Source organism: Pogona vitticeps, chromosome 6 (assembly GCF_051106095.1).
Source record: "Pogona vitticeps strain Pit_001003342236 chromosome 6, PviZW2.1, whole genome shotgun sequence".
Lineage (NCBI taxonomy): Eukaryota > Metazoa > Chordata > Lepidosauria > Squamata > Agamidae > Pogona > Pogona vitticeps.
The window spans coordinates 112643298-112668930 of record NC_135788.1 but is presented as its reverse complement, the minus strand read 5'-3'; the positions used below and the strand labels follow the sequence as shown (position 1 = coordinate 112668930).

The 25633-nt window shown below is 44.8% G+C and overlaps 1 protein-coding gene and 1 long non-coding RNA gene across 2 annotated transcripts in view; one reads left to right on the top strand and one right to left on the bottom strand.

Moving 5' to 3' along the window:
* Nucleotides 1–8322, bottom strand: part of LOC144583411 (uncharacterized) — a 409702-nt gene extending 401380 nt beyond the window's left edge. The window contains exon 1 of the long non-coding RNA XR_013537175.1: nt 4312–8322. This is a non-coding gene — a long non-coding RNA (uncharacterized LOC144583411). The remainder of the gene's footprint in view (nt 1–4311) is intronic.
* Nucleotides 8323–8349: 27 nt separating this feature from the next.
* The window catches only part of FBXL19 (F-box and leucine rich repeat protein 19), a 28156-nt gene continuing 10872 nt past the window's right edge, over nt 8350–25633 (top strand). The window contains exons 1-8 of the mRNA XM_078377119.1: nt 8350–8523; nt 10294–10437; nt 10547–10633; nt 11118–11333; nt 13060–13092; nt 14242–14382; nt 17313–18037; nt 23030–23193. Coding sequence (XP_078233245.1) covers nt 8350–8523; nt 10294–10437; nt 10547–10633; nt 11118–11333; nt 13060–13092; nt 14242–14382; nt 17313–18037; nt 23030–23193 — 1684 coding nt within the window. The remainder of the gene's footprint in view (nt 8524–10293; nt 10438–10546; nt 10634–11117; nt 11334–13059; nt 13093–14241; nt 14383–17312; nt 18038–23029; nt 23194–25633) is intronic.

The following is a 25633-nucleotide window of genomic DNA, read 5'->3' as shown; positions in this document are numbered from 1 at the left end:
GAAATGGGTGGCGAGGAGGGGGCTGTGTAGCAGGAGGTCGCAGGATGTTCCAATGTGCTGCTTTGTGTTCTGTGGGTTTGAGATTTGTGTGTTTTGTGAATGGGGTTGGAAGGCAATACAGAAGGGTCTGGTTAGCTGTTCTATTCTTCCTGCTCCTCCTGCAATCTGAGCCACAGTCTTCCTCCCCTGCCTCAGCCCGACTCCCATCAGCCAGCCACCCGTCTGGTATTGGAAAAAGAACAGTAGGGAATGATTTTTAAAAAAAAAATGTTTAAATGTTTACTCATCCCTGAGCTTTGTTGCTCCATTCCTTTGCTCCTAGAAAATGGAAATACTCTAATTTCCTTGCACTGCTAAGAATTGTAAGAGCACTGTAGCCAGAGACCAGTAACATTTGCTTTAAGAACTTTTGTTCCCACTCCCGAAAGACATCATCCTGGTGTCACCAGTTTCTTTTCTGATTCCTCCATGAACTTCTACTTTCTTTTTCATTTGATGCTTTCAATCCTTCTCCCCAGCCAAGATGAATCTTTGATATGCATGACTGTCTGTTCCTTGGCCCCCTTATTTCTCTTTCCTGTTCAAAGCATTGGGGGAAACGAATGTTCTCCAAAACAACACATGCACCAAACCCAGGGCTTGTGTTGCCACTCCTTCCATAAGGTCCAGCTGCTCTACATTTCTTTGCCCCATTGCCAGTCATTGGGTTCTGATGACACCATGACATTTAAGGTAAGTTCTACTGGGGCAATATATGGGGGAAGGGAGATGCAGGCAAAGTGTTATTTTCCCTTCCCCTGTCTTCATATGTTTAGAGTAAGATCTAGTTTGACACTTCTGAGTGCTGATGGTGTAAGAGGCATGGAATTGTTCTGCATCTCCTATTATTTCTGGGCAACATCTTCTGTGTCTTTCCTTTTTCTCCCAGCACTTTGCCCTAAAGAGAAAGCCAGGATAAAAAAAGACAGTTATAATTATCTGAATCTGTTGCAGAAATTTTCAGGAGCTAGTCATGGTAGTCTGTTGCATCAAAAACAACAAAGAATCTGGTGATCCTTTAGGGACTAACATGTGGCATAAACTTTTATGGATGTCATATGGCTCCATCAGGTGCCATGCAAACTGGTTATTAAAAGTCACATTTTCTGCAGTGCTCTGAATATTAATAATCATCATCATAATAATAATCCACCTTACAGGATTACCCCTGGCTTTTCCCTTAGTTATTGTGCTTGGTTACGCTCTTCTGCCATAAAATCCCAGTTTCTCCTAAATCTGCTTTTTTTCTCTTGCTTTCCCATATCAATGAACCAGCCTCCATGTGCTTTTCAGTGGCACTTCTCATTTTTTGTACAATTGGCACTTGAAACTTCTACTCTTTATTCCTGGATATTGTTATGGAACATCTTGTAGTTTCATTTTGTGGCAATTGAATCCCCGAGCTACCTGGGTGGCAGGCAGGTCTTCCAGCAGGTCTGGAAAATTCCTTCAAATAAAAAGTCCGTCTAATACCGAGGTGTTTAGCTTGCTCTCAGTTTAACTGAGAACTGGTGTCCTTTTTTCCTTCCTTTTAAAATCAGATACTGGTTTCTAAAAAGCATGGAATTCTCTGAGTGTACTGTTGATGGGGTGCCTCTCCCCCACCCCTGAAAGGATCTACTTCTGGGGTAAAATTAATGTATACCTTTATAAGGCAACACAGTCATGATCACCACTGTGAGTATGTAATGCAGACAGCAAGATTACTTTCTTTTACATATGAAATGAGTCTCATGGCTACTGCTAGACTTGGCTGAGTATTTGGATTTTTTGGACATGACTGCTTCTACCATTTCTGTCCTCCTTTTTCAATACATCCCAGTCGGATAAGAGTCCTGGAGAACTTGAAAGCTTCCACATATTATGGAATTTTAGGTGGCCTTATGAAAACTACCAGCTGCCTCTGGATATTGGTTTTATTTGTTCTCCTGGACCAACACTGATACCTTTCATGTTATTTTAGGCCTGAGTCACCCTTAACTGAAATCTCTGTGTCTGCTCTTCTATTTCCATCCTTGTATTTGCAGAAAACTACCTGTTCTTTTCTGCACCCTTGAACAAAACAGTGGGTGGAGGGCACCTGCGCCCCATGGTCTATGTGCACCTGTAATTAGAACACCTATAAAATGTTTTCATAGTGTCTTATGTCAGTTAAGTGTGAGGAGAAGGCCAAAGAGTAAACTATAAAGTTTTGTCTTTGATCAGAGCAGCATTGTGAAAAAATCCAGTGTTTTTATTGCACATCTGGGTGATTGTTTATATGGTGCATGGAGCACTTGGATTCTCATCCCTCTTAAGAGTTTGCTTGGGGAGGAGGAATAGTTGTCGTTACCATTTTTGAAGTGAGAAACCGAGGGAAAAAGAGTGTGGCACTCAAGTCTGTCTGATATATTTCTCGTGAAGGTAGAATTTGAACCCAGAGCTGTTTCCCAGCTTTCTAGCTACTCCAGTAGCTTGATCAGAAAATCATTTATTGGCATTATGTATGGTTCTTTTCTCTACACAATGTTTGTGCTATTTTAATTTGTAACGAAATAAGACAGTGGCACCAGAGGTTGGGAGTTTGGTTCCCCACTGTGCCTCCTTGGCAGGGGCTGGCCTTAGTGACCCATAAAGTCCCTACCAGCTCTGCAGTCCTCAGATTTTACTACTACTGCTGCTCCTAAGTGATTTGAACCAGTGGAGTCCCATTGATCTGTTTCTCTATTTCAGGAAATTTACACTTTAAAGGGGAAAATACAACACTTTTATATCATTAATTATAGGATCGAATCAACATATTACAAATCTCTTTCCGATCTCTGTCTTCTTTTGCTCAGTCTTTTTTGATATTGATATATCGCTGTGTCCAGAGTTGTGTTGGATTTCTGGAGCACCCCATTTTTTTTAATTTTTTTTTTAATTTTTATTTTTATTTTTTTGCTTGTCGTCCTTAAGGCCTGAAACTCTCTGAGCCTGTGGCTCGAGAGGGCTGAGTTAGAGCTTCCAGGAACAAGAAGCAGGTGGATTTGAATCGGTGCTACAGTGAAAGCAGGATAAATAGCATAGATCTTTGTGAAACTGACAAATTTGGAATCGTTACGGCAGATCAACAAACTCTGCTTTCTGTCCTTGATGAAGGTGGTTTGCTTTGTCTGCAACTTTGTTTTCGTAGCACAGCTTGTTTCTTGCAGCTCTAGCACTTGTTGTTCAATAGCAATTTCCCCCCAAAGTTTTTTTTCGCTTGGGGTGTTTCCATTTCTTGTGCAATTATGTGAGTTTTGTGGTTGGGGAGTTAGTGATGGAATCTTGCAAAAGGCTGGGGCAAACAAGAGAACGTATCATGATGTTGCCCCTTGTACTGTTTATAGTTATGTTGCTCAGTACAGTACGTACGTTTATATCCTACTTTTCTCCTATGGTGGAACTCAAAAGTAGTAAATGTAAGGTGTTGCATCAGGTCCAGACTTGCTTAGCTCCATCAAGGTTGCTGCATCATATGCCTTCCGGGGACAGACTCTCTGGGGCCTTCCACAGATGTTTTAGACTATTCCATTCTTTAAAAAAAAAACCCTCTGGATTATGAATATTAGATTTTGTACTTTTCTATCCATGATTCAAAACTCCAGGAAATGGCCTGATATTGCTGCACAATATCATGCCTGCGTTGTCAGCAGGAAAAGGGGTGCTGTCTCTTTGCATAGCAAGAGACAGCCCGAATGTTGACAACACCAGTGTTAGCAGTCAAGATGGTCTACAGGATACCCTCTTGTGCTCACTGCCATTCACAGAGTGCCAACAAGCAAGGGGAAATCGCAGAAGTCAGCTTATTTTTTCCTTCAGTTAACCACGTCTCACCCAAACAGAAAGCAACTGCCAGGACTCTTTTTCAACAAGTCGAATGGTAGTGGGTGCAAGAAGGAATCCTGTGTAGACCATCTCAACTGCTGCCATTGGTGTTGTAAGCATTCAGAGTGGCCTTTGTTATGTAATGCTTGGCATCCTTTTTCCTTCTGGCAACACAGACACAATATTGTGCAGCAATTTCAGGCTATTTCTTGGCTTCTTGAATTGTGGGTGAATTGAATTGATACTTCCTATTTATTTATGCCATTCTCCGAACACCCCAGGAGTACAGTATCTCAAATTCCTAAACTGGAGGGTTTCTTTAAGAATGACATTTCCTGGCTTTTAAAAACAGGAGTTTAAATACGCATACACTACACACACATTCAAACAAACATTTCCCTCATATAGAATAACCAGTATTAGAGGATACCAGAAAATGAGCACATGATCTATACTATGGGTTGCTGGAAATAGAAGCAAGAAGAGCTAGGATATGTTTACAGTCCCTCTGTGCCAAAACCACTGTTTTTGGACTTAATGAAATGGTGCAGCAAAGATATTAGTAAGTGTAGTACATGCAGTGGAGAAAAATACACACCCTTTGACCTCTCAGGTAAACTAATGTTGCCATGCCTCCTTTGCAGAATGCAGACTAGAAAGCTATGTTCCAATTTCCAAACTCTTTCCTTGGGGTAAGCAAGAAGAAAGAAAGAAAGAAGGATGCCATCAGACTGAAAGCTCTATAGACCTGTTGTATGCATGTTTTCCAAAAGATGTCTTCTCACCTACTTAATTTTTTTTAAGGAAAGCTAGGAGTTACCAAAGATTGTCCCTGGAAACCAAGGTCAAAATCATCTGTGCTATGTGAAAGGAAGACAGTGAGGAAACACAGGGACAAAAATCAAACTCATTTGAAATGTGGTGTTGGAGGAGAGCCTTGCAAATTCCACAGACAGCCAGGAAGGCAGGAAAGTGGGTGCTCAGTTAAGTCAAGCCTGTAGTCTCACTAGAGCAAAGAGTAAGCTGGGGCTGTCGTACTGTACATATATAATGAAAATACAGAACTGACCAATGTTGCTGGGGAAAGTGGGGAGAGGTCAGTAGGAAGAAGAAAGATGTCACATGAGACAGATTGTCTCAGTAAAGGAAGCCGCCACTGTTAATTTTTAAAACCTGAGCGGAACATACTGGAAAAGGCAATTTTGCTACAAAGAGGGAGCAGTAGGAGAAGAGAACGATTTAATATGAGATGCTGTTAGTTTGCATGATCTGAGCAAAGCTGCTAATGATATGACACTTTGGAGGTAATTAACTTATATAGTCATCACACATCAGAAGTGACTTAATGGCTCATAACATTTTTGGAAATATTTTCTTAATTACCAGACAATTATATAGTGACAAGATGGGTGGAATGGTTGAAACCATGACGAGGATATAGGCACCAAAACTCTGCTAACACTGAGTGAGACCATCCCCATCAACAAAGCAAAATATAGCAACTTCACAGCTTAAATGAGTGAGCTTTTGAATATTTGTTCTCTACTCTAAATATTTTTACAACCAGACACAGAATTCCTTTTGCTAGCACAAATGCCTGCTTGACCAAGAAGGAATTAAAAAGTTCTCATCCAGAAAGTACCGTAATTTAATTGGGTTGTGACTGATAGGATTGTCTCAGACCTGGAGCTGATTTCCCCTTTGAAGACTTGTGTTAGGAGCCTGGCCTCAGAAATCCTCAGAGAATGTTTACTAGAAAGGACTCAGGGCAGGGAAAAACACAAATGCTCTATGCTTTTCTAATGCAGAAATACTTTGAATGAGTCTTACAAAATTGTAGGCTAATTCCTTGGAGTTATATGTAAAAAAAGTCACCCTTTCTAGAGGATTGTCATTCCATTACTTTTTTAAAAACAAAAGCAAACTGGGCTATGTGTCGGGGTTCTCTCTCTTTTTTTACTCCTTTGTCTGTTTTGTGTCCTTTCATTGCCCTCCAAACATCTCCCTTCCCCTCAATGAAGCTGAAAAAATATATCTACAGTACTTTGGAACACTCTTGCTATTAAGCTTGTTCCACACATGCTCTATCTGCAGTTTTGAAAGGCCTTTTTTGAGGATCAGTATTTCAGCCTCTGCAGCCTGGAATCTTTAAAAAAAATTTTTAAGTGGGTGGGACCAATCATTCTCTTTCAAGATAAGCAATACTGATATTTTCAATATGTATGAGCTATTTTAAATATGGGGAGACTTGTTTCTGCACAGAGGGGAAAGCAGTTTTACTTTTAAAAAGTCATAACTTGAAAACCCTTTGCTCAAACCTCCGTAAATATTGCATAGAACAAGAGCAGAATGTGTGCTACATCTGTGCCAAATATGATGCTGATCCAAAGTCCAGTTTCAAAGTTACAATTGTTTATTTGGACTGACCCATTTTTAGAATTGCCTTGTGGAATACTGATTTGCTCTGCTGCACAGCAACATAGCTGCACCACCATGGTGCTATAATAAGCCCCATGATCCCAGACCCCTTGTTGTGCTGATGGGAACAGTAGTCCAAAACATCTGGAAGGAAACAAGTTACCAACATTTTGCAAGATTGTTAACAATACAACATGATTAAATAAACCAGTACCTTGCTGTTCTGTGTGAATGAACTGATATGGTAGATGCAACCCCAGGCTTTGTTATATTTAAAAATGGCTTGTTGTGCATAGTGGAGGACTGATATACAAGAAAGACAGGCCTACCCCATCAGCAGACTGCACTAATTGTACATGATTTTTATTTGGATCCTGGACAGAGCTTTGTCATTATCACTGGTTTTTATTCCACCGGATCCAGTCAATAGAAGATTGGTACACAACTTTTCAAGGAGCTTTATCTTCCTGTTTTAAATTTGATTCTCAGCTTTTTATTTGTGAAGTTCATTGTGCAGCTAAATGTTGCAGAACCTGTGTTTTAGTTGCCAAATTGGCTCCTTACTGCAGTGTGATTTTCTGTCTTTTTGTGAATGCTTATATTTGGAAGGGGGGAAGTTTAAATACTGATTAAAAATTGTTTCATGGCTCTTGAGGATATGAGACAAATAGATATCTCCCTTTCCATTAAATTAGTTTGCCCTTAAGAGGTGTGCCCTTCTGCTTCTGGTTGGAACAGTTTTCTCTCTGGACCACAACCTGGCGCAGAGATTTTGAGAGTTGTAGTCCCATAGTAACTTTCTCAGTGTGTGCCTCAGAAGCCCTGGCCATATCAGGAGACTTTCTTCTTCATAACAAGAAACAGCTCCTGAACGTGTTAAAAGCTCAGCGTCGTTTGTCAGGTGCATTGGCCTGCTGGCAGGAAAGAGTGAAAATCCCTTCCACATGTTCGGCAATATTTTTGGAACAGACGGTTGGGAGCGAAGGTGGAGGAGTTAAACTCCGAGAGGAGTACTCGCCAGCAAGGTGACATTCTTGGTTGCTTAAGGCCGAGAACCTGCCCTGACTGGCAAGTTCTTAAAGAGGGCGCCAGAGTCGGTCCTGTAACCTGCCCCAGTTTATACGGCTCCTAAAATTCCAGTTAACCTTCCTAGAGTGTCTGCTTCGCTGAGGATGCCTGCATGCAATCTTAGCTTGACGTATTGGAGGTTGTGAGCCTGCTGTGGACCCAAAGCCCCTGCAGATGCCTACAGCTGGAAGACACTACCCTTTTGTGCTAGAACTCCCAGAAGCCCCTAGCCCACATGGCCACTAGCCAATCAGTACTTGCCAGTTGGCAACTGGTGTTTCTGACCCTTCTGGCCTTGTGGAGCTGGTGAGGGATAGCCCCAAGAAATCCTGCTGAACTGTCTTGCCAGCATGAGATCGAATGGGTCTCCCTCGTTTTGTTTGGACTTGATTCTCCTTCCTGCAAGCTAATTCTGTTTTAATGTTAATCTTTCCCAGTTTCTCTCTACCTCAGTTTTCTTCAGGGTTCATCTTCAAGCTGTGCTCTTTTTTAAACAGAGTGATTCTTGTTTCGTAACCCAAATTATTTGTTGTAAGTAGGATTGAGTTTTTGAAGTTTTGTGGATGGGTTTGGCACATGGCTCCCAGTTATGTACCAACACGTTTGTTGTGCTCTGTTGTTTTAATAATTGATTTATTTACCATTTTAAATGTAATACTTGTTTGATTCTTTTTTAATGTTCATATATTTACTGTTTTTTAGCTTTTGAATATTGTACTTTTAATGATGTGAGCTGCCTTGGGTCCTTTTTGGGGAGAAAGATGGGATAGAAATACTTTGAATCAATCAATCACTCAATTAATGTGCATAAGCCTTTTCTCCCCCAAGTAGCTCTTGCCTCTTTCTTCATTCGGCTCCTTTCCCTGAACCCTACAGACTGTACTCTGCTTTACTTTACCCATCTCCCTTCCTTGGAAAACGGCATCTGCTAATAGAGCTATGTTGCTTTTTCTCTCTTTCCCCAGCCCAGAGAGTAGCTGAAGCGGGACGTAGCCAATGTCGTCCAGCAAAGGGGCGGGGGCTGGAGCTCGCCGGCGGCGGACGCGGTGCCGGAAGTGTAAAGCTTGCCTGCGGTCAGAGTGTGGGGAGTGCCACTTCTGCAAGGACATGAAGAAGTTTGGGGGGCCCGGGCGCATGAAGCAGTCGTGCCTCCAGAGGCAGTGCACAGCGGTGAGTGGGAGAGGGAGCTGACGTGGCTGAGACCACGGGCAGGCTGCACGGTGGGTTGCTGCGGAGGTCTGGCTCTGCTCTTCTGCGATGACAAACGGGGCAAGTAGATGCAGTTCAGGAAGGAGGTGTTACAGTTTTTTTTGCAAGGCATAAGTTTCCATTCCTTATGATATTGAAAGAAAATACCTCCTAAGCTCGCATTGTTGAAATCACCATACCTTGCAGGTATTCCTGCTTAATGAAGAGCACTGAACAGATAGAAAAATGTGGCTCCTTTTCTTTTCCCAGTCCTCTTTCATGTGAATTTGCTTGCGATTCTTGTGCAGTTCAAAGATAACGAAAAATTGCATGCTACAGTTGCTTCTGGACTTTAGCATTTCAAGAAGCAAGTGGGAGGAATTCCATCTCTGAGGGGTTCTTCATATTTATAAAACGCACCACACATTTCCCTCCATGTAGAAAGCTAGTATGACCAGGGAGAAGGTTTTCCATTATTGCCAGTGTAAACACAGGAAAGCATTGACATAATGTCTTATAGCGATGTACCAGTTTTTTGCATCCTTAGAATATGCAGAGATTCCTACTATAACTTTTCAAAGAAATTCTCTGCATCCAAAAATCTAGGGTGTCAGGAAAACCTTCTCCGGTGGAGGAGTTATGTTTTTAGTTTATGTAGGTAAACAATTAAGCATTCTACTCCCTGCCCTGGCATCTGGAAATGGTACAGCCCAGGAACGGAGCATACTTCAACCTTTTTATCTGCATGTTTGTATCTCCTCCTGCAAGGCTGAAGTAGACCTCTATGCTGCCTACCAGTCTCAAAGCAAAAGTCATCTCTGAGCCATTTAGATACTGTATTCAGATATCCTATGGACTTCCCCCTATACACCACGTCAAGCAGAAAAGGCGTGCAGAACATTCAGCCCTGTAGAGATTTCAGTCCACTTTATCATTGGTCCTTTCTTATCTGGCCAATGATAAGGTATTGTGTGAACTGCAAGTCCCATGCATGGAAGAGACAGTTCTCAAGAAGATGTGGAGTAGTATTTAGTTTTTAACATGCCAGCGGCATTTCAGCCTGTTGGTATTTTATGGTATCCTTCTGAGCGTTAACAAGAATGATCTCTAGAAATTTAAGCTGAAAGGGCAACTGGTACAGCATAACAAAGATGTAAGCATAGAAATGCTTATGGTTCTCATTTCCCTGTTGCTTCGGTCTTTTAATTATCAATCAGATCGTTTGTTCCACACTTCAGAGTCTTAGATCAGGGTGGAGAGAATGTAGCTCTCCAGATTGTAACTTGGCAGCGGCTACTACTAGTCCTTGCTTTTGCCACTCCTGCCTGGTGCTGATGGGAGTTGTAGTCTAAGAACATCTGAAGGGGTTGGCATTCACTCATTCCATCCTATATCCTTAGGAATCCCTATCACATTTGAGATTCTTGCCATAATGTCATACATGAATGGCTTCTATTTAAATATCTTGCACAGAGGGAAGCAGCTTCGCGTGAGCAGGGCCTCACCCACCCTTTCATTTTGTTGTCATTATGTGCTGTAGTGATGGAAGTTGGGTTTTCAGGGTATGCAAGATATTTAAATAGTGCTTTTACCAACACACACCCTGCCTTTGACAGAGTTCTTGTGGCTGAGCATGGATTTGAACCCAGGCCTCCTGAGTCCCAGTCTGCCACTCTATCCAGTATACCAGTTTTTAATATATATATTTTTGCTCCATTTTCCAACCATCGGTCGGGCTCTCTCTTATTGCAGCCAGTTCTACCTCACACGGCCGTGTGCCTGGTGTGCGGGGAGGCCGGGAAAGAAGATACTGTGGAGGGCGAGGAGGAGAAATTCAACCTGTCACTCATGGAGTGTACCATCTGCAATGAGATTGTGCATCCGGGCTGCTTGAAGGTGAGGGGGCAGATGGAAGGCGGGCAGGAGGAGGAAGGTCCATTGACGGCTGCCAAGCCTGCCTGTTGATCTGCCATGCTTAGACATTGCCTGCCTTTTTGCCTTCCAGATGGGAGTTGCCGAAGGGGTCATCAACAATGAGATTCCAAACTGTTGGGAGTGTCCCAAGTGTAAGAGAGAAGGCAAATCGATGAAAGTACGTAGATGGGACCTGCAAGGTGGAACAGGGTGGGGTAATCCCATTGTATTGTGTAGTAAAATTGCACTAGAGTAGGCCCACTAAATCCAGTGGGGATTTGGTGAGTCAGCTCCTCTGAGTTTCATTGATTTCAAATAGGCTTTCTGTAACTTTGACTTACTTTAGCGCAGTAAGTTGCAGGAAAAGAAGGCCCCTTCGAATCAGTGGAACTTATGGAGGAGTCAGTTCAGCGGGCCTACTCTAGCATGATCTGTTGTGCTAGCCAACAGAATTTTGGCCAGTATCTTCCTTCCTGTTTTGGAGCTTGGACGGGGAATGGGAGGTTTTGAAACAACTGGGGAGGGACGTGTTTTCAAGGGAGAATAAGTGGGATTTGATCCTTCCGACATATGCGCACCCATGCCTTGGGTCTGCGTATCAGTTGTGGAGGTGGGAGCCCTGCTGACACTTCCTGTCTGTCTTGTCATCCTCGTGCGCTTAGGACTCAGGTGATGGCATGGGGAAGCGCCGTTCTGACAATGGGGAGGATGGTGTGCGGTGGAAACTGACAGATGAGCCAGCTCAGAACAAGAAGAAGTTGGCGCCAGCTCCACCCCTGCCCCCTCCATCCGCTGAGGAGAGCCAAGTTCTGGCCGGAGCCCATAAGCGCAAGAAGGAGAAAGATCTCCCACCGCCAGACACGGGACCCAAGAAGAAGGTGAGGTCATGAATTTGGCCAGAAAGCTTCTTCCTACCTTTCCTGGAGCCAGATTCTTCCAGGGTTCCTTGCTCCTCTTCCTCTCACTCTGACAAATGGGGCCCTTGCGTCGTTAGACAGCCTTCCCGCTGTGTTAATGGGGATGATGTGAGTTGCTCTCCACTGAGCACATCCAGAGGACACAAAGCTGAAGGAAGCTGCCGCCTTTAGCTGCAACAGCCCATTTGATCTGTCTTTGCCTAACTTCCTGTTCCCGAGAGTGGTCAGACAGATGCTTGCAGGAATTGGACATGCCGGAACAGAGGATCATCCTCTACTCTTGTCCCTCAGTGGCTGCTTGTGTTAAATAATATTCTTCTCCTGAATCCTGCTATTTCTGTTTTAACTCTCATGGCGGATAGACCTGTCATATTACACAGATTTGTCCTGGAATCCCTTCTAAATCTGTCTTGTGGTCACTGCTGAATCTGAGGACAGAGAATCCCTCACATTTGGTGCTTCCCCCACCACCATTCATAAGTTTCTGCCAATCAGATTCGTTGGACAACTCCAAATTTGAGGAGATGATGGAGTAGCTTTTCATTTCAGCATCTTGTTCCTAGTTCCATAAGCTATTTGATTTTTACATTTAAGTTTTCTTCACTAAGACAATCAAATTTGGATTTGGGGAGTTCAGGGGTTATTTTCTGAGCCCCATGATAACTTCCACTGCACTCAGCATCTAAAATACCCATGTCCATAGGGGAGTGTTTGCTTGTGCAGGATCAAATCTTTTCCATCCAGAAAACACTGAGTGAGAAAAGCACAACCTGGGGAGAAAAATTAAAGAAAATTAATATTTCTTGTACTGTGGATAATTTTGTGGCCCCCAGTGAATTCCACCATCCCTCATAATAGAAGAAATGTTTTCCCCGACACGGGACAACCCGCTAACAAGCAGAGCTCATCAAAAGTGCAGCTTGAGGGTTGGAATACCTTTTGTAGTGTATGAAGGCGAATGATCCTTTCTTCCTAGGGCCGGATCTGGAGTCTAGGAACCTGCTTTCCTGGAGATTTTATGTGTGAAAAAGCAAGCGTTGTTAAATTTCAGTTTGCATCAGCCCCTCTGAGCATGGCCAGTGGTCATTGATGATGGCAGATTTAGTCCTACGATATCCAGATGGCCACAAGATCCTTACCTCTGAGTTATATCTACTGTATTTTTCGCACCATAGGACGCATTTTTCCCCCCACAAAACGGGGGGTGGAAAGTCTGTGCGTCTTATGGAGCGAAGAAAACAGATTATATTTTCCTGTTTTCTTCTCCTAAAAAATTGGTGCGTCTTATGGAAAGGTGCGTCTTATGGAGCGAAAAATACGATAATTCTTCCAGAGTAAGTGATCACGCTATAAAATCCCAGCCATACCACAGATCTTGAAAAAGTTAGGTTTGGGGGCTATACTCCCAGTGGCCCTGGTGGCTGGGGGATCCTGGGGGTTGTAGCCCAAAAAAGTAACTTTTCCAAGTTCTACTGTGGTAATTGGGTGGAGGGGAGCAAACTGTCTGCCTGACTTGCTGACGTTTTTAGAATTTATTGTTCCATTTTTAATTCCTTGTAACCTGTTCCATGTCCTATGCCCTCTTTCCATGAGGAGCAACCAAGGCTCAAGATTCTTCTTAACTTTCTTCTTAAGCACACCCTGATCCTGAATTTCAACATGTTCTTGGTCTCGCTTTCTCTTTCAGTTAAAAGGGACACGGGAAAAGCATTTGAAAAAGGTAAGTGCATGACGTCACTCCACCCCCATTGAGCAGGATTTCATTGAACAAGGTGCCCAAGAAGAACTGTGGAGTGAGTTATGTTTGCGTATTTACTTTCCACAGTCAAACACGGGAGGTGCAGTATCCTCATCACAACACAGGGTGCATGTATTATGTTCATCAGCTTGCAGTTTCAAGGGACTTCACATTTTGTACCACAGCCCTTCTCTAACCTAGGGATGGCCAGATATTTTGGACTGGTTGGGATCCATCCGAACTGGAGGATCCCAAGTTGTCAGAGATAACACCACTAGACAGGAACCTAAACATGTCTGATCCCCACCTCTCATGAACAGCAACAGATACAGAGGCTCAAGTGATCCATAGCTTCACTGCATACATAAGGAGTAAATAAAGTACACCCTATATGTAATGATTTGTGTTTGACCTCTATAGCTGGTCTTTTCTTTAGTGAGCTCAGGGGAGACACAGGAAGCCAGATTTAGGCTGAATATCAGGATAAACATCTTAACTGTTAGAGCAGTACGACAATGAAACTAATTACATCGGGAGGTGATGAGCACTCCAATGCTAGAGACACTCAAGAGACAGTTGGACAACCATCTGTCAGATCTGCTTTGATTTGGATTCCTGCGTTGAGCAGGGGGTTGGACTCGATGGCCTTACAAGCCCTTCCAGCTCAATTCTTCTATGACTCTATGAATGTAAAGGTCTCTCTTCCTCCCCGCGCAACAACCCTGCGAGGTAGCCAGGTCAAGAGTGTGTATCTAGCCTGAGGTCACCCAGTGTATTTGATGGTCTAGTTGGAATTGTAATCCAGGTTTCCAGCACTAAGACACTGTTATTTTAAGTTACACTCCACTATCATCTATCAATTTACTACACAGTCATGCCAGTTTGATACTACTACACCTTGTGGCTCTTCTGTTTTACAGTTTCAGGAGGTTCTTTAAATTCTCTGCTAGAGAGTTGTCCAGCACTGTAATTCAAGGGAGTGCATTACAACTCCTCAGCAGAAAAATACATTCCCCAAACTATAGATGTTTGGCCTGTATGTGCAGGATTAAGTACAGCTTTCGTCCTTGTGACTATTTCTGTATGTCGGAAACTTTTTGTTTGTTCACTTTGGATTGGCTTCTCTTCCAGGCTACGGAGCAGCCACCTGATGGAAACAAGTTGCAATCCATGCAGACCTGGAGCCGAATGGGCAGCGGGGATTTTGAGGTGAAGGGTGCTATCTCCCACCCATCCATCCACTTGAACCAGATCACGGCCAGCGACTTAGAGGTGAGAGGCCTAGAATGCAGGGCTTCTGTCCCTTCTGGTGTTTGGAAGCGGGCAGCTGGCAGCCCTTGGGATAGAGGTGGGGAGCCTTTGGCCCTCCAGATGTTTCATATGGCAACCTCCATAGTTCTTTGTTCTTGGCCTCATCGGGTGAGGCTGATGGGGAAGTGCCAGGCAAAGCATTTGAAGTGCCACTGATCCCCCTGCCTTCCTCTGAGACATTAGATTCCATCTTTAGCACACACAAAAAGGGTTCTGCGGAATCATACTGTAGCATCAGGTTTGGATGGGATTTGCAAAGATCATCTAGTCCAGCCCCATGCAAATACAAAGTCCCTGGCTAGGTGTTTCCTTATCTGGTGAACTATCTGATCCAGCAATCCTGTTCCCAGGCTGCTAAGAAGCAGGGCATGAAGTCAGTGGGATTGCCCCACTGTTGTTCCCCTGCCCCACACTGCCGCTGAAATCCGGAGTTGCATTATAACCCTTACCTTGGATAGTGAAAAAGAAGGGTGTGCAATCAGGTTGTGCATGGACAGCAGGAAGGAGGGGAGAGAGGAACACCGCCATCCTCTCTGGACCTCCAAAGCTGCCTTATAGCAGGTTTTGTCTGTCCATGGCCAGTCAAACCCGCTGAGAGCTTAGAAAAGTAGCTTTTCAGGATGATGGTTTCAAGTGTCCCGCCCCTAACGTGGCTGTGAAGTGATCTGTCGCTTGTGCTCCTCGTGGCCACTAGGTGGGGCTGTAGTTTTAAGACATGGTCTTGACCGGTTGGGGAGGGCCAGGTTGTAAATAAGTGTTCAAAGCATCTGGTGGTGGGAAGCCATGGGTATTTGCGTTTATTTTTAGTTTCCCTGAGAACAATGTACGCCTTTGATCCTGTAATTTGTCTGATTCTAGCTTTTCCCACCTCAAGGCAGGTAACAATGCATTGAAAACATTTATATGCTCTTTAAAAATACTAATCATTGACACCCTTACTGATCTATTCCTGGCCCCTGGTTTTTAAAAGATTTGCCAATTATGTCTAGAAGATGGCCAGTTTGGGGCTCTGGTGAGTTTCTGGGCAGTTGTATGGATTTAAAAAAACATTTCTGTCTTTCAGCTATGTGCTTCTGAGTGCCTTACAAAACAATGGCTAGGATAAAAATATTAAAAGAAGACCCCCCAACAAAGTTGAGAAAGTTGTGGTTTTCACAAAGTAGAGCACAAATGGAAAAAAGAGAGAGCAGTCATTATGAAAAGGAAGCCGTTTTTATATGATCCTGGTAAAAATAAGAGCTGCTGGATAGCGCATTAGTTTTAGGCATCTGGTTGCAGGGCCAGAAGTTGGGAGTTGGATTCCCCACTTGTGCCTCCTTGACAGGGGTTGGACCTGATGATCTATAGGGTCCCTTTTAGCTCTGCAGTTCTAAAATGGTGATGATGATGGTAAAGTAGATGTTTGATGCAGTAGTTACACTTTGGGAAAGGGGTTCTGCAGGTGAAGGGCTCCGCTAAGAAAACATTATCATCATTTGGCAATCCACCTCATTTTTGAAGGCGAGGCCTCATGGGCTTCAGGGTCTCTGCTCCAGAGTTTAGGAGCCATGTGGGTTCAATATTGGAGTTTATGGCCTTCTGGCTTGAGGCTGTTGGATGAAACCAGCCCTTGGAATTGTGCCCAGAAACATCCCGGCAGCCAGTGAAAGTCTCTTTAATAGTGGCTTGACTTAATCAGTTCTAACTGTCCTGAGTAACCGCTTAGCTGCCATCTGCATTTCTGCACCAGCTGAAATATTGGACTGCTCTTCGTAGGCACTCCCAGATATAACACGTCTGCAATAATCTTAAGTTGAACATTTTTAGGACATAAATCAATGCAACCATATAGATGGTAGGTGCAAAGGGATGGCGTGCTCGAAAAACTTGGAGGTTGCGATGGAACATTTATTTCAGCCCGTTGATTATTGTGCCTTTCTTCTACCCTGGAACTTGGGGCTGCATTCAGTGTGGCTTGATTGTGTGTCTATCACAACCAGCGATGAGTGAAAATTGAGATTTATGTAAGTAAAAGATAAAGATGCAGAAGTTCTTAGGTTACTGTGAACGTCCATTGTCTTAAAATGAATATGTAAACCTTGCCAGCCTTAAGCTCTGGAACTCCTTGCCAAGGGAGGCTAAGCTTGCTCTCTTTCTGTTGCACTTCTACTGGCTTTACCAGTCGGCAAAATAGGAATCAAGGCAGGCCTTCGGCATGGAAGCTGTCCTGCATTAGCTGATGATGTATGTAATAACACAACTTATCTTTGTGTGGTTATTTATATTTTGAATTTATTTGTTCTTGCACTGTGTTTTTATCTGCGCTTCGTTTATCATCTGTTTTATTTCTAGATTCTTTTCACTATTTTAGTTAAAAGGCAGAGTATAAAATTACATAAATGCTACTTGTGACTTGCATTCATCATTGTTACCTCAAACAAGTTGTCAGCAGAAAAAAAAATTTAGGAGGGCTTCAGAACAGGAGAAATTGCACTTCTAAAGAATGGTGATTCTTCTGTAAATAAGGGCGCCTTCCTTCCTCCCTCCCTCCCTTCCTCCCTCCCTATCTCCCTCCCTCCCTACCTATCTACCCACCTTCAGTCCCCAAATGTTCTTGGACTACAATTCCCAGAAATCTTGGCCAACACAGCTAGTGGTGAAGGCTTCTGGGAGTTTTAGTCCAAGAACATCTGGGCACCCAAAGTTGAGAACCACCCACTGTCCTAGATGGCTTTAGACTGCAGTTCCCATCAGCCCCTGCCATTGTAACCAGTGGATTGTCAGGAATCATAGTTCAGAAGCATGTGGGGAGTTACTGAATGTGCCTACCCCTGAGTGAAAGGTGTCGTGGGCTTTCGAGCGAGGTTGAGTAGTCTGCATCTTTGACAACAGCTCCTTCTTTTCTCTGCCAGAAGCCGAAGGGTCCTCCTGGCCCTTTGGAGCCCTCAGCCCAGGCCGACCGGTCCCATCAGCGGGAGAAGCTGGAACGCTTCAAGCAGATGTGCCAGATGTTGGAGCGGGTGAAGAACAGCAGCAGCTCCAGTTCCAGTTCTGACTCGGACTCTGACACAGACTCCCGGGGCTCGGAGGGCTCCAGCGGGGGGGTGTCGAGCCGAGCCACCTCCCCGGCCACCCGTTCCCAACGCCTTGCTGCCTTGGGCTTCAGCGCCAGCGAAGAAGAGGAGGAGGAGGAGGAAGAGGAGGAGGAAGAGGAGGAGGGCGGGCGGCGCAATGGAGGGTCGGAGGCGACGGCGCGGAACGGCAAACAGCCCAAAGCTCGCGGGAACTCTCAGGAGAAAGAGAACAATCATCGTCCGTCCAGCCGGGGGAGCGAACGGGCCAAGCAGCAGGCGGGCGGGCGCAAGGCGGGCCGGCCTGCTGGACAGACGGGGCTCCGCATGGTGGCCCGGACTCAGTTCCTCCACTGGCCCCTGGTGCCCTCCCCTCCCAAGCCGCTGCTGCAGCTGGAGCGGCACGTGGTCCGGCCGCCGCCCGACAGCCCCGAGCCCGACTCCCTGCCCTTGGACAGCGGCTCCGACCACATCGTGCAGAGGGACATTTGGCTGGCCGTCTTCCAATACCTCAGCTATCGGGAGCTGTGCGTCTGCATGAGGGTGTGTCGGACGTGGAGCCGTTGGTGAGTGAGGGGGGGGGGCGAGAGAGGAGCCGGGGATGCTGCTGTGGAGGACGTCTCAGAGGGCTGCCGATGGGAAGGAGCGTGGGAGGCCCCAGGAGAGGCGGGAGGGGGCGCAAACTAGGTGCCGTCCCAGCTATTGATTTGTGACATCTTGTATACTAACCCTCCCCTCTGGCTTTAAGCCACCCAAGGCAATGTTCCCTCTAAATTTCAGCCTTGCTGGGTGGGACTGTACCCCTCTGGCAGGTGACTTCGCCTCCCGCCCACCTTAATTCCCCCCCTCACAGGGCTCCATTGCGACCAGAACCAAAGGGGCTGGAAATGATCACTTTTCGTGCATGGAGCAGGAGGAAGGCAGCGGGAGAGGAGGTAGAGTCGTGCGTGCTCTTGCGGGCGCCCACCTGGGAGGGAATGTTGGCCTGGGGCCGCTTTATTCAGCTACCAGCCCCACAAGACAAGAGCTGTTGCCATGTCCTAGCTGTCCGTTGGCACTTAACAAAAACCAGTAGACAGAGAAGGTGGTGAGTGGACAAGTGACGGGCATTGACCGTAACAGTGACAGCAGTGGTAGCAAACTGCCTGTTGTGATATCCAAGCCTTTGTGTGCGGGAGAAGGGGAGGGGAGGTATGTCTGGCAGAGACTTGCGTGCGGTGTGTCTCTAGATCCTTTCACAGGGATATATCGTGTATACCATTGCTTCCAAACCTTGGGCAACCCAGATGCTCTTGGACTGCAATTCCCAGAAGCCTTTACCACCAGCTGTGCTGGCCAGGGTTTCTGGGAGTTGCATTCCAAGAACCCCTGGGTTACCCAAGGCTGGGAACCCCTGGTCTATACTCATTCTTGCAGTGTTCAGTGAGGGTGGTCACGTCCACACGCTGTTGTCAAGGGTGGAGGCCATGCTTCTCTCAAGGGCAGTGAAGATGATGAGGCGCATCCAGGTCTACAATAGCAGAGGCATCTGTAATGGCATGAGTGGAGATCAAAGCGGCCCTCCGTATTTGGAGGGGGAAGCAGTTCTCAGCAGGCCTGAATCTGGGCTGCACTGGCTAGGGCTGACAGATGTTGCCCTCCAACATCTGGAAAGCCACACATTCGCCAAACATAGGATAAGGTCAGGCTGTATCTGCTACAGGCAGCCTCATCTTTGAAGAAGCAGACACGCTTCTCAATGGTTCCCTCTAAAGTGCACCCCTGTGCTTCCCACTGCACAGCCATCGTTTGCATCCCCTCTCGGGTGGAGTCGGGAGAGAAAGAGGTAGAATCCCACCCGGCAGGGCCGAAAATGGGAGGGTATGTTGCGCTTCTCTCTGTGCAGAACAGAGCGGAGGTTCTTATTTTTTTTCTTCCCCTCTACATGAATTATTGGCCAGCTTCATATTGTGATTTTACTCTGGAGCAACTGAAAGTGCATGGTGGCAAATTGTAGCTAATCAACAAGATGCCTGGCCATACAAGCATATACATAACCCTGTTAATTAGCTGCTGTTTGCTGCTGAAATTTACATTGTTTGCATTTTTTTCAAGTTAAGAACTCAATTATTTAGTTCCAGTGCAAAGGCCCTGCGAGTCTATTGCAGCAAAAACGACAAAAAATTGCAGCTCAGTATTCAAATTGATCTGGGCTTAATCCTTCACACAGAGAGTCCACTTTATCAGATACTTAATCTGTGCATCCATCTGCCAGATGCCACAAGATACCTGAGTAATTTATTTTTCACATTTTCTTGTCTCTGAAGAGCTGAGGAGTGGCATAGATTTTTCTTTTCATCCGTAACGTTCTTCTGCACAACATCTCAGTGGGATGAGTTGGGGCAGGAGACGGTGACTGGCTTGGGGTCACCAACCCAGTAGTTTTTTTTTAACTGAGTTGGGATTTGAATGTTGCCATGTCTGTTCTCTGAGGATATTGAGAGCAATCTGCCTGGTAAGATGGAATTCTTGTTGCTGCCTATATTACATGTTGGTGCATGCTGGTAAAAAGAGCAGTGATTCCTCTTGGCTGTGGCTCTGGAGACAGAAAAGGGAAAGGAGGACAAAGCACACGTGTCAGCAGAGGCAGTGTGATATACTTTTTTTCTTGTCGAAATGCAAGCAAAGAGCTTTTTAAAAGGACAAATTTTCCACTTTAAGACTTTCTTTGCCTCCTGCAGCCGTCTCCAACTTTGGTATCTTCTAGATGTGGTGGACTTCAACCCCCATCACCCCCAAAGCCAGCAGGGCCATGCTAGTTGTCAACATGGAAAATTTTATAAATATAGAGATTAATATAATTAGGCAGATTATGGGAGAAGCAGCCCTGGATGTGAAAGTACTTTTAAAACTGAAGCTTGAAAAATAGTTTACTATAGTCATTTCAAAACAAGTGACTAGTTCCAGCCTCACAAGGTCACTCTACCATAACAATCCTGGCAGTTGAACTTGTTTTGCAAATGCTGATCAGACACAGGTAAGGGATGCAAGTTTTATAATTTGCATTCTAGTGATGGTGCAGATTATAGTCAGAACTGACCTAGAGGGCAACAGATTAGAAAGGCCAGAAGTACTGCCTTTTTCCAGCTTTGATGAACATTAATGTTTTATGCCATCATCTTTTTCCAAAAACCCATTTGTAAGAAATATGAGTTGGAAGTGTTGCAGGCAGAGAACCTTGGTGTAAATGTGGAAATCTGGCCTGCACGAAAACGTGGCCCTGCGGTGTTCTGCAGCTGCTGCCCTTTTGGCTTGGTGCACCATTTGCACGTGGCAGCTTACCCCACCAATGTGGGAGGTGATTTTTGCAACACCACCAGGTAAAATTGCCAGAATCCTACTGCCATATGGAGATCTTATAAAACCCCCTTCTGCACAGCAGCCCTCTGTGAGTTTTGATGTTGTGGCTGTCAAATTCTAAAAGCTTGACTTCTGCTTCCTTCTGCAGACATACACTTGTCTGTGTTTCTGTTGGGCAGGAAAAATCTGTCCTAGGGAAGTCAACCACCTCCTTCTTTGAGTCGTTGAATATTTTAAGGACATGACTCTGCTCCTGCTCTCATTCCATGGGTCTGTTTGCAGCTGAATATAATTTGATCAGCTTAGCTTGTTTGCCAATGCTGTATAAGAGTCTTCACCCTTCCTTAGGCAAACAGAAACAGAAATACAAAAGAAAAGAAAAGCAGGTCCACATGCTGTTGTGTCATGTGACTGTGGAACTTGGCTTTGTTTTCACCTTCCTCAACCAGAGACTTTCTAGATGTGTTGTACCACGGCTCCCATCAGCCACAACCAGCAGTGGCAGCTGTATGTAGCTCAGCACACAGAGAGGACTCCAGGTTTGAAAGGACTGCTTTCCTTTGTGTAGGATTTGACGGTGGATCTGGACGTCTTAAAGTGACTTTGGCACAGCGTAGGCTAGGCTTAAGCAATACATGGACCCCGCTGGGATGTCTTTGCCGCTCACACTGAACCACAGCTACCTGTGCTGAAATCTCTTGTTGATCTCCTTGTATGTAGACTTCTAAAATGTGGTGCTCCTACAAAAACTCAATTTCTGCCTTCATTTCTGGAAGGAAAAGGTGTTATGTTCCCACTTACCTGCCTAAAGAGCTCTGTGGTGCATTATGGACACTCTGGCACTCTTCTGTATCAAAGATGCAGAATGCCAACCCATTTGTCATTGGGCAGGGACTGCTGGACTTCAGCAGAGGTTGTGCTATGGCCAAGGAGCCCAGTGCAGCACCCCCATGCTGGGAACTCATTCAGCCCTTAGGAACACAACAGGTTTTTACGTACAGAAAGATCCAGGTTCATCCTTAACATCTTCAGTTTAAATGATCTTGAAGAACAGGCTAAGAAATTATTCCTACCTCAATTTTGTTTTTTGTTTCTAATCCCACTCTAAGGCCATGGCATTTAAGTAACAGCTCTTCTCCCTCTTTCTTTTAAACATTGGAAACAGTTGAGTTGAGTAAATCATTTCATTATTGGGATGGTCCTGTCACTCATGGAGAAAAGTGCCTTTTTAACTACGTCTTCTGTTAATTTTCCAACTTGCATTCCCAAATAACGTATGAAACTGTTGTGGAATTGGTGTGTGTCTCAGCTGCTAGTTGGTCTCAGTTTATAGTTGAGGGAACACTTTTCAATTGATGCTGCTTACCAGAATATGCATGCTACTGACATCTCTCTGGAGATTTTGAAGGAAATGCAGATCGTACCTTATTTTGCTAGACTTTTCTTCCATTGAGCTTGAAGGAACTTTTATGATTTTTCCCCTCTTCACCATATCCTCACAGACATTCACTGACCTCTGAACTGGGCAGCAATTTGAATTTGGGTTTTCCTAGTGTCAGTGAAATACATTAGAACCAGTGTAGTATAGTAGTGGAAAAGTGATAGTTTTCTGTTTCTAGTCCCGGTGCTCTATGAATATGTTAGGCTGGAGATGATGGGAATTCTAATCCAAAACACTTGGAAGCACCGGGTTGCAGGAGGCTGATACAGCTACTTATCACATAGCTAATGAGATATGTGATAAGTAGGGTATCATCTTAGGGTACTTAATAAAGCAGCAAATGGCAGGGCATAATCTTAGAAAAACCATTGGCTTTTCACAGTCACACACTGATGCATACACCATCTGAGACTTTAAAAAGTGGAATATCCCTCCCCTCCCCACAACAGTTTATCAGATCTGACATAAGGAGGTTTAATTGGCTTGATTAATAGGGGAGATGAGGATCCACTTGGCTCTCCAGCCTTTGGGTGTTAACGTCGCTAATATTCCTTCAATGAAGTGGACTCTGTGCTTCTGGGGAATCTCAGTCTTCCTCAGAACACAGTCTGAAAGGCTGCAAATGAAAGCTTTAGTGGACGGACCCTTCAATTATTATTTTTAACCTTTCCAGCAGTTTTGGTTAAAGGTTCTCTCGTTCATTTGATCCCTTGATTACCAACTGAACCACACGCTGTTCCCCGGCCTCTGCCTTGACACACACACCCCTTTTTCCCAGGTGCTGTGACAAGCGGCTTTGGACGCACATTGACCTGAGCCGCCGGAAATCCATCACTCCCTCCATGCTGAGCGGCATCATCCGCCGGCAACCAGCCAGCCTTGATCTCAGCTGGACCAACATTTCTAAGAAGCAGCTCATGTGGCTTCTCAACAGGCTACAAGGTATTGTTCGGGGGGGCGGGGATAGTGGAAAGCAGGAGGCCTTCTCGGGGAGGGCACCCAAAGTGCCAAGTATTTATTTATAGGGAGTGTTTACACTTGGTGTACTGACCATGATTCCACAGGTCATGTCGAATGTGTTTGAAACAAGGCAAGAATCACCAGTAAAGGTCATGAAAGTCCATCTAAGCTTGCTCACTCTCCTTCCCCAAATGCTTAAAGTGCCATTGGGCAGTTGGATTTCTGAGCTGGGGCCAATCTTTGCAAAGACTGGAAACCGCTTCCTCTCGAGATGGAAAACACTGGTGGAGACTCTGGGGATTGTAGTCTCAACAGTCCGAATGTTTCCCATGTCTGCTGCTGCAGTCCACTAGCATTAATCTCTAATGTCGAAGCTGCTCCTTTTTCTCTCAGCTTCTGGCACAAAAGCAGGCCAGGAAGATATCAGAGGGGCTTGCATGCCTTCCCCCACTTCTCCGGTATTCAGATGTTCTGTCTGTCCCTTTTCTGCTAAATGATGGTGTTAAATCAGGTGTCTGATGGAAAGAGACAAATTACCACAGACCAGTCTGTCCCATCTGTGAGTTCCACACATGTTCTTATATTTGCTCTATCCTGTTTTCACATCAGTCAGTAATTAGGTTTTGTTTTTAATGTGTGGACATCGCATGATTTTGGTTTGGGGCTTTGCTTTTTGTTTTGTTTTTTCATGAGGCATGGATTTTGTTCCAGGCAAGAGACTCTGATAGTTTGGAGTGACGTAGAAACAGCATCCATGGGAACTTAATTTGAAACAGTAGGGAGAGCTCAGATTTCTGGATTCTCTTAATGCCTGGTTTGCATTGCATTGCTAAACCATTGACTAGACTGCTATCCTTTCAGACTGGGGGGGGGGGGGGAGAGGAGGCTTGTATCCTTGAATTCTCCTCGCTGTAGAGAAAGGAAGTGCCTAGAGTGGTCACAATTGACTAGATAGGCGGGATATAAATGAAATAAATAAATAAATAAATAAAATAAAGTGGGGAGAACACTTTTACAGTAATCGAGGAAGAAGATGCAGTTAGCATGGTAGAGGAAGATGTCCTTGACACACCTCTCCTGACGTATTTTCTGGGAGGGGCTGATGAGCTTAGAGCTAACAGTCTGATGAGCTAACATCGCCTTGTCGTGGCGAAGGGGCTTGAGTAATTCAGAGAAGCTATGGGCTATGCCATGCAGGGACACCCAAGACGGACAGGTCATAGTGGAGAATTCTGACTAAATGCGATCCACCTGGAGCAGGAACTGGCAAGCCACTCCAGTATCTTTACCAAGAAAACTGCATGGACAGAAACAAAAGGCTAAAAGATATGACGCTATAAGATATGACGCTCAGGTCGGAAGGCGTCCAACATGCTACTGAGGAAGAGCGGAGGGCAAGTAGAATTAGCTCCAGAGTTAATGAAGTGGTTGGGCCAAAGGTGAAAGGATGCTCAGAAGTGGACATGCCTGGAAGTGAAAAGAAAGTCCGATGCTGCAAAGAAAAATACTGCATAGGAACCTGGAATGTAAGATCTGTGAACCTTGGTAAGCGTGATGTGGTCAAACAGGAGATGGCAAGGATAAACATCGACATCCTGGGCGTCAGTGAACTAATGGACGGGAATGGGCAAATTCAATTCAAACAATTACCATATCTATTATTGTGGGCAAGAACCCCGTAGAAGAAATGGAGTAGCCCTCATAGTCAACAAAAGAGTTGGAAAAGCTGTAATGGGATACAATCTCAAAAATGATAGAATGATTTCAATATGAATCCAAGGCAGACCTTTCAACATCACAGTAATCCAGGTTTATGCACCAACCACCGATGCTAAAGAGGCTGAAATTGACCAATTTTATGAAGACTTACAACACCTTCTAGAACTGACACCAAAGAAAGATGTTCTTCTCATTATAGGTGACTGGAATGCCAAAGTAGGGAGTCAAGAGAAAAAAGGAACAACAGGAAAGTTTTGCTTTGGATTTCAAAACGAAGCAGGGCAAAGGCTAATAGAGTTTTGTCAAGAGAATAAGCTGGTCATCACAAACACTCTTTTCCAACAACACAAGAGGCGACTCTACACATGGACATCACCAGACGGGCAATATCAAAATCAAATTGATTATATTCTCTGCAGCTAAAGATGGAGAAGCTGTATACAGTCAGCAAAAACAAGACCTGGAGCTGATTGTAGCTCTGATCATCAGCTTCTCATAGCAAAACTCAAGCTTAAACTGAAGAAAATGGGAAAAACCACTGGGCTAGTCAGGTATAATCTAAACCAAATCCCTTATGAATACACAGTGGAAGTGAAGAACAGATTTAAGGAGCTAGATTTGGTGGACAGAGTTCTTAAAAAACTGTGGATGGAGGCTCGTAACATTGTACAGGAGGCGCAACAAAAAACCATCCCAAAGAAAA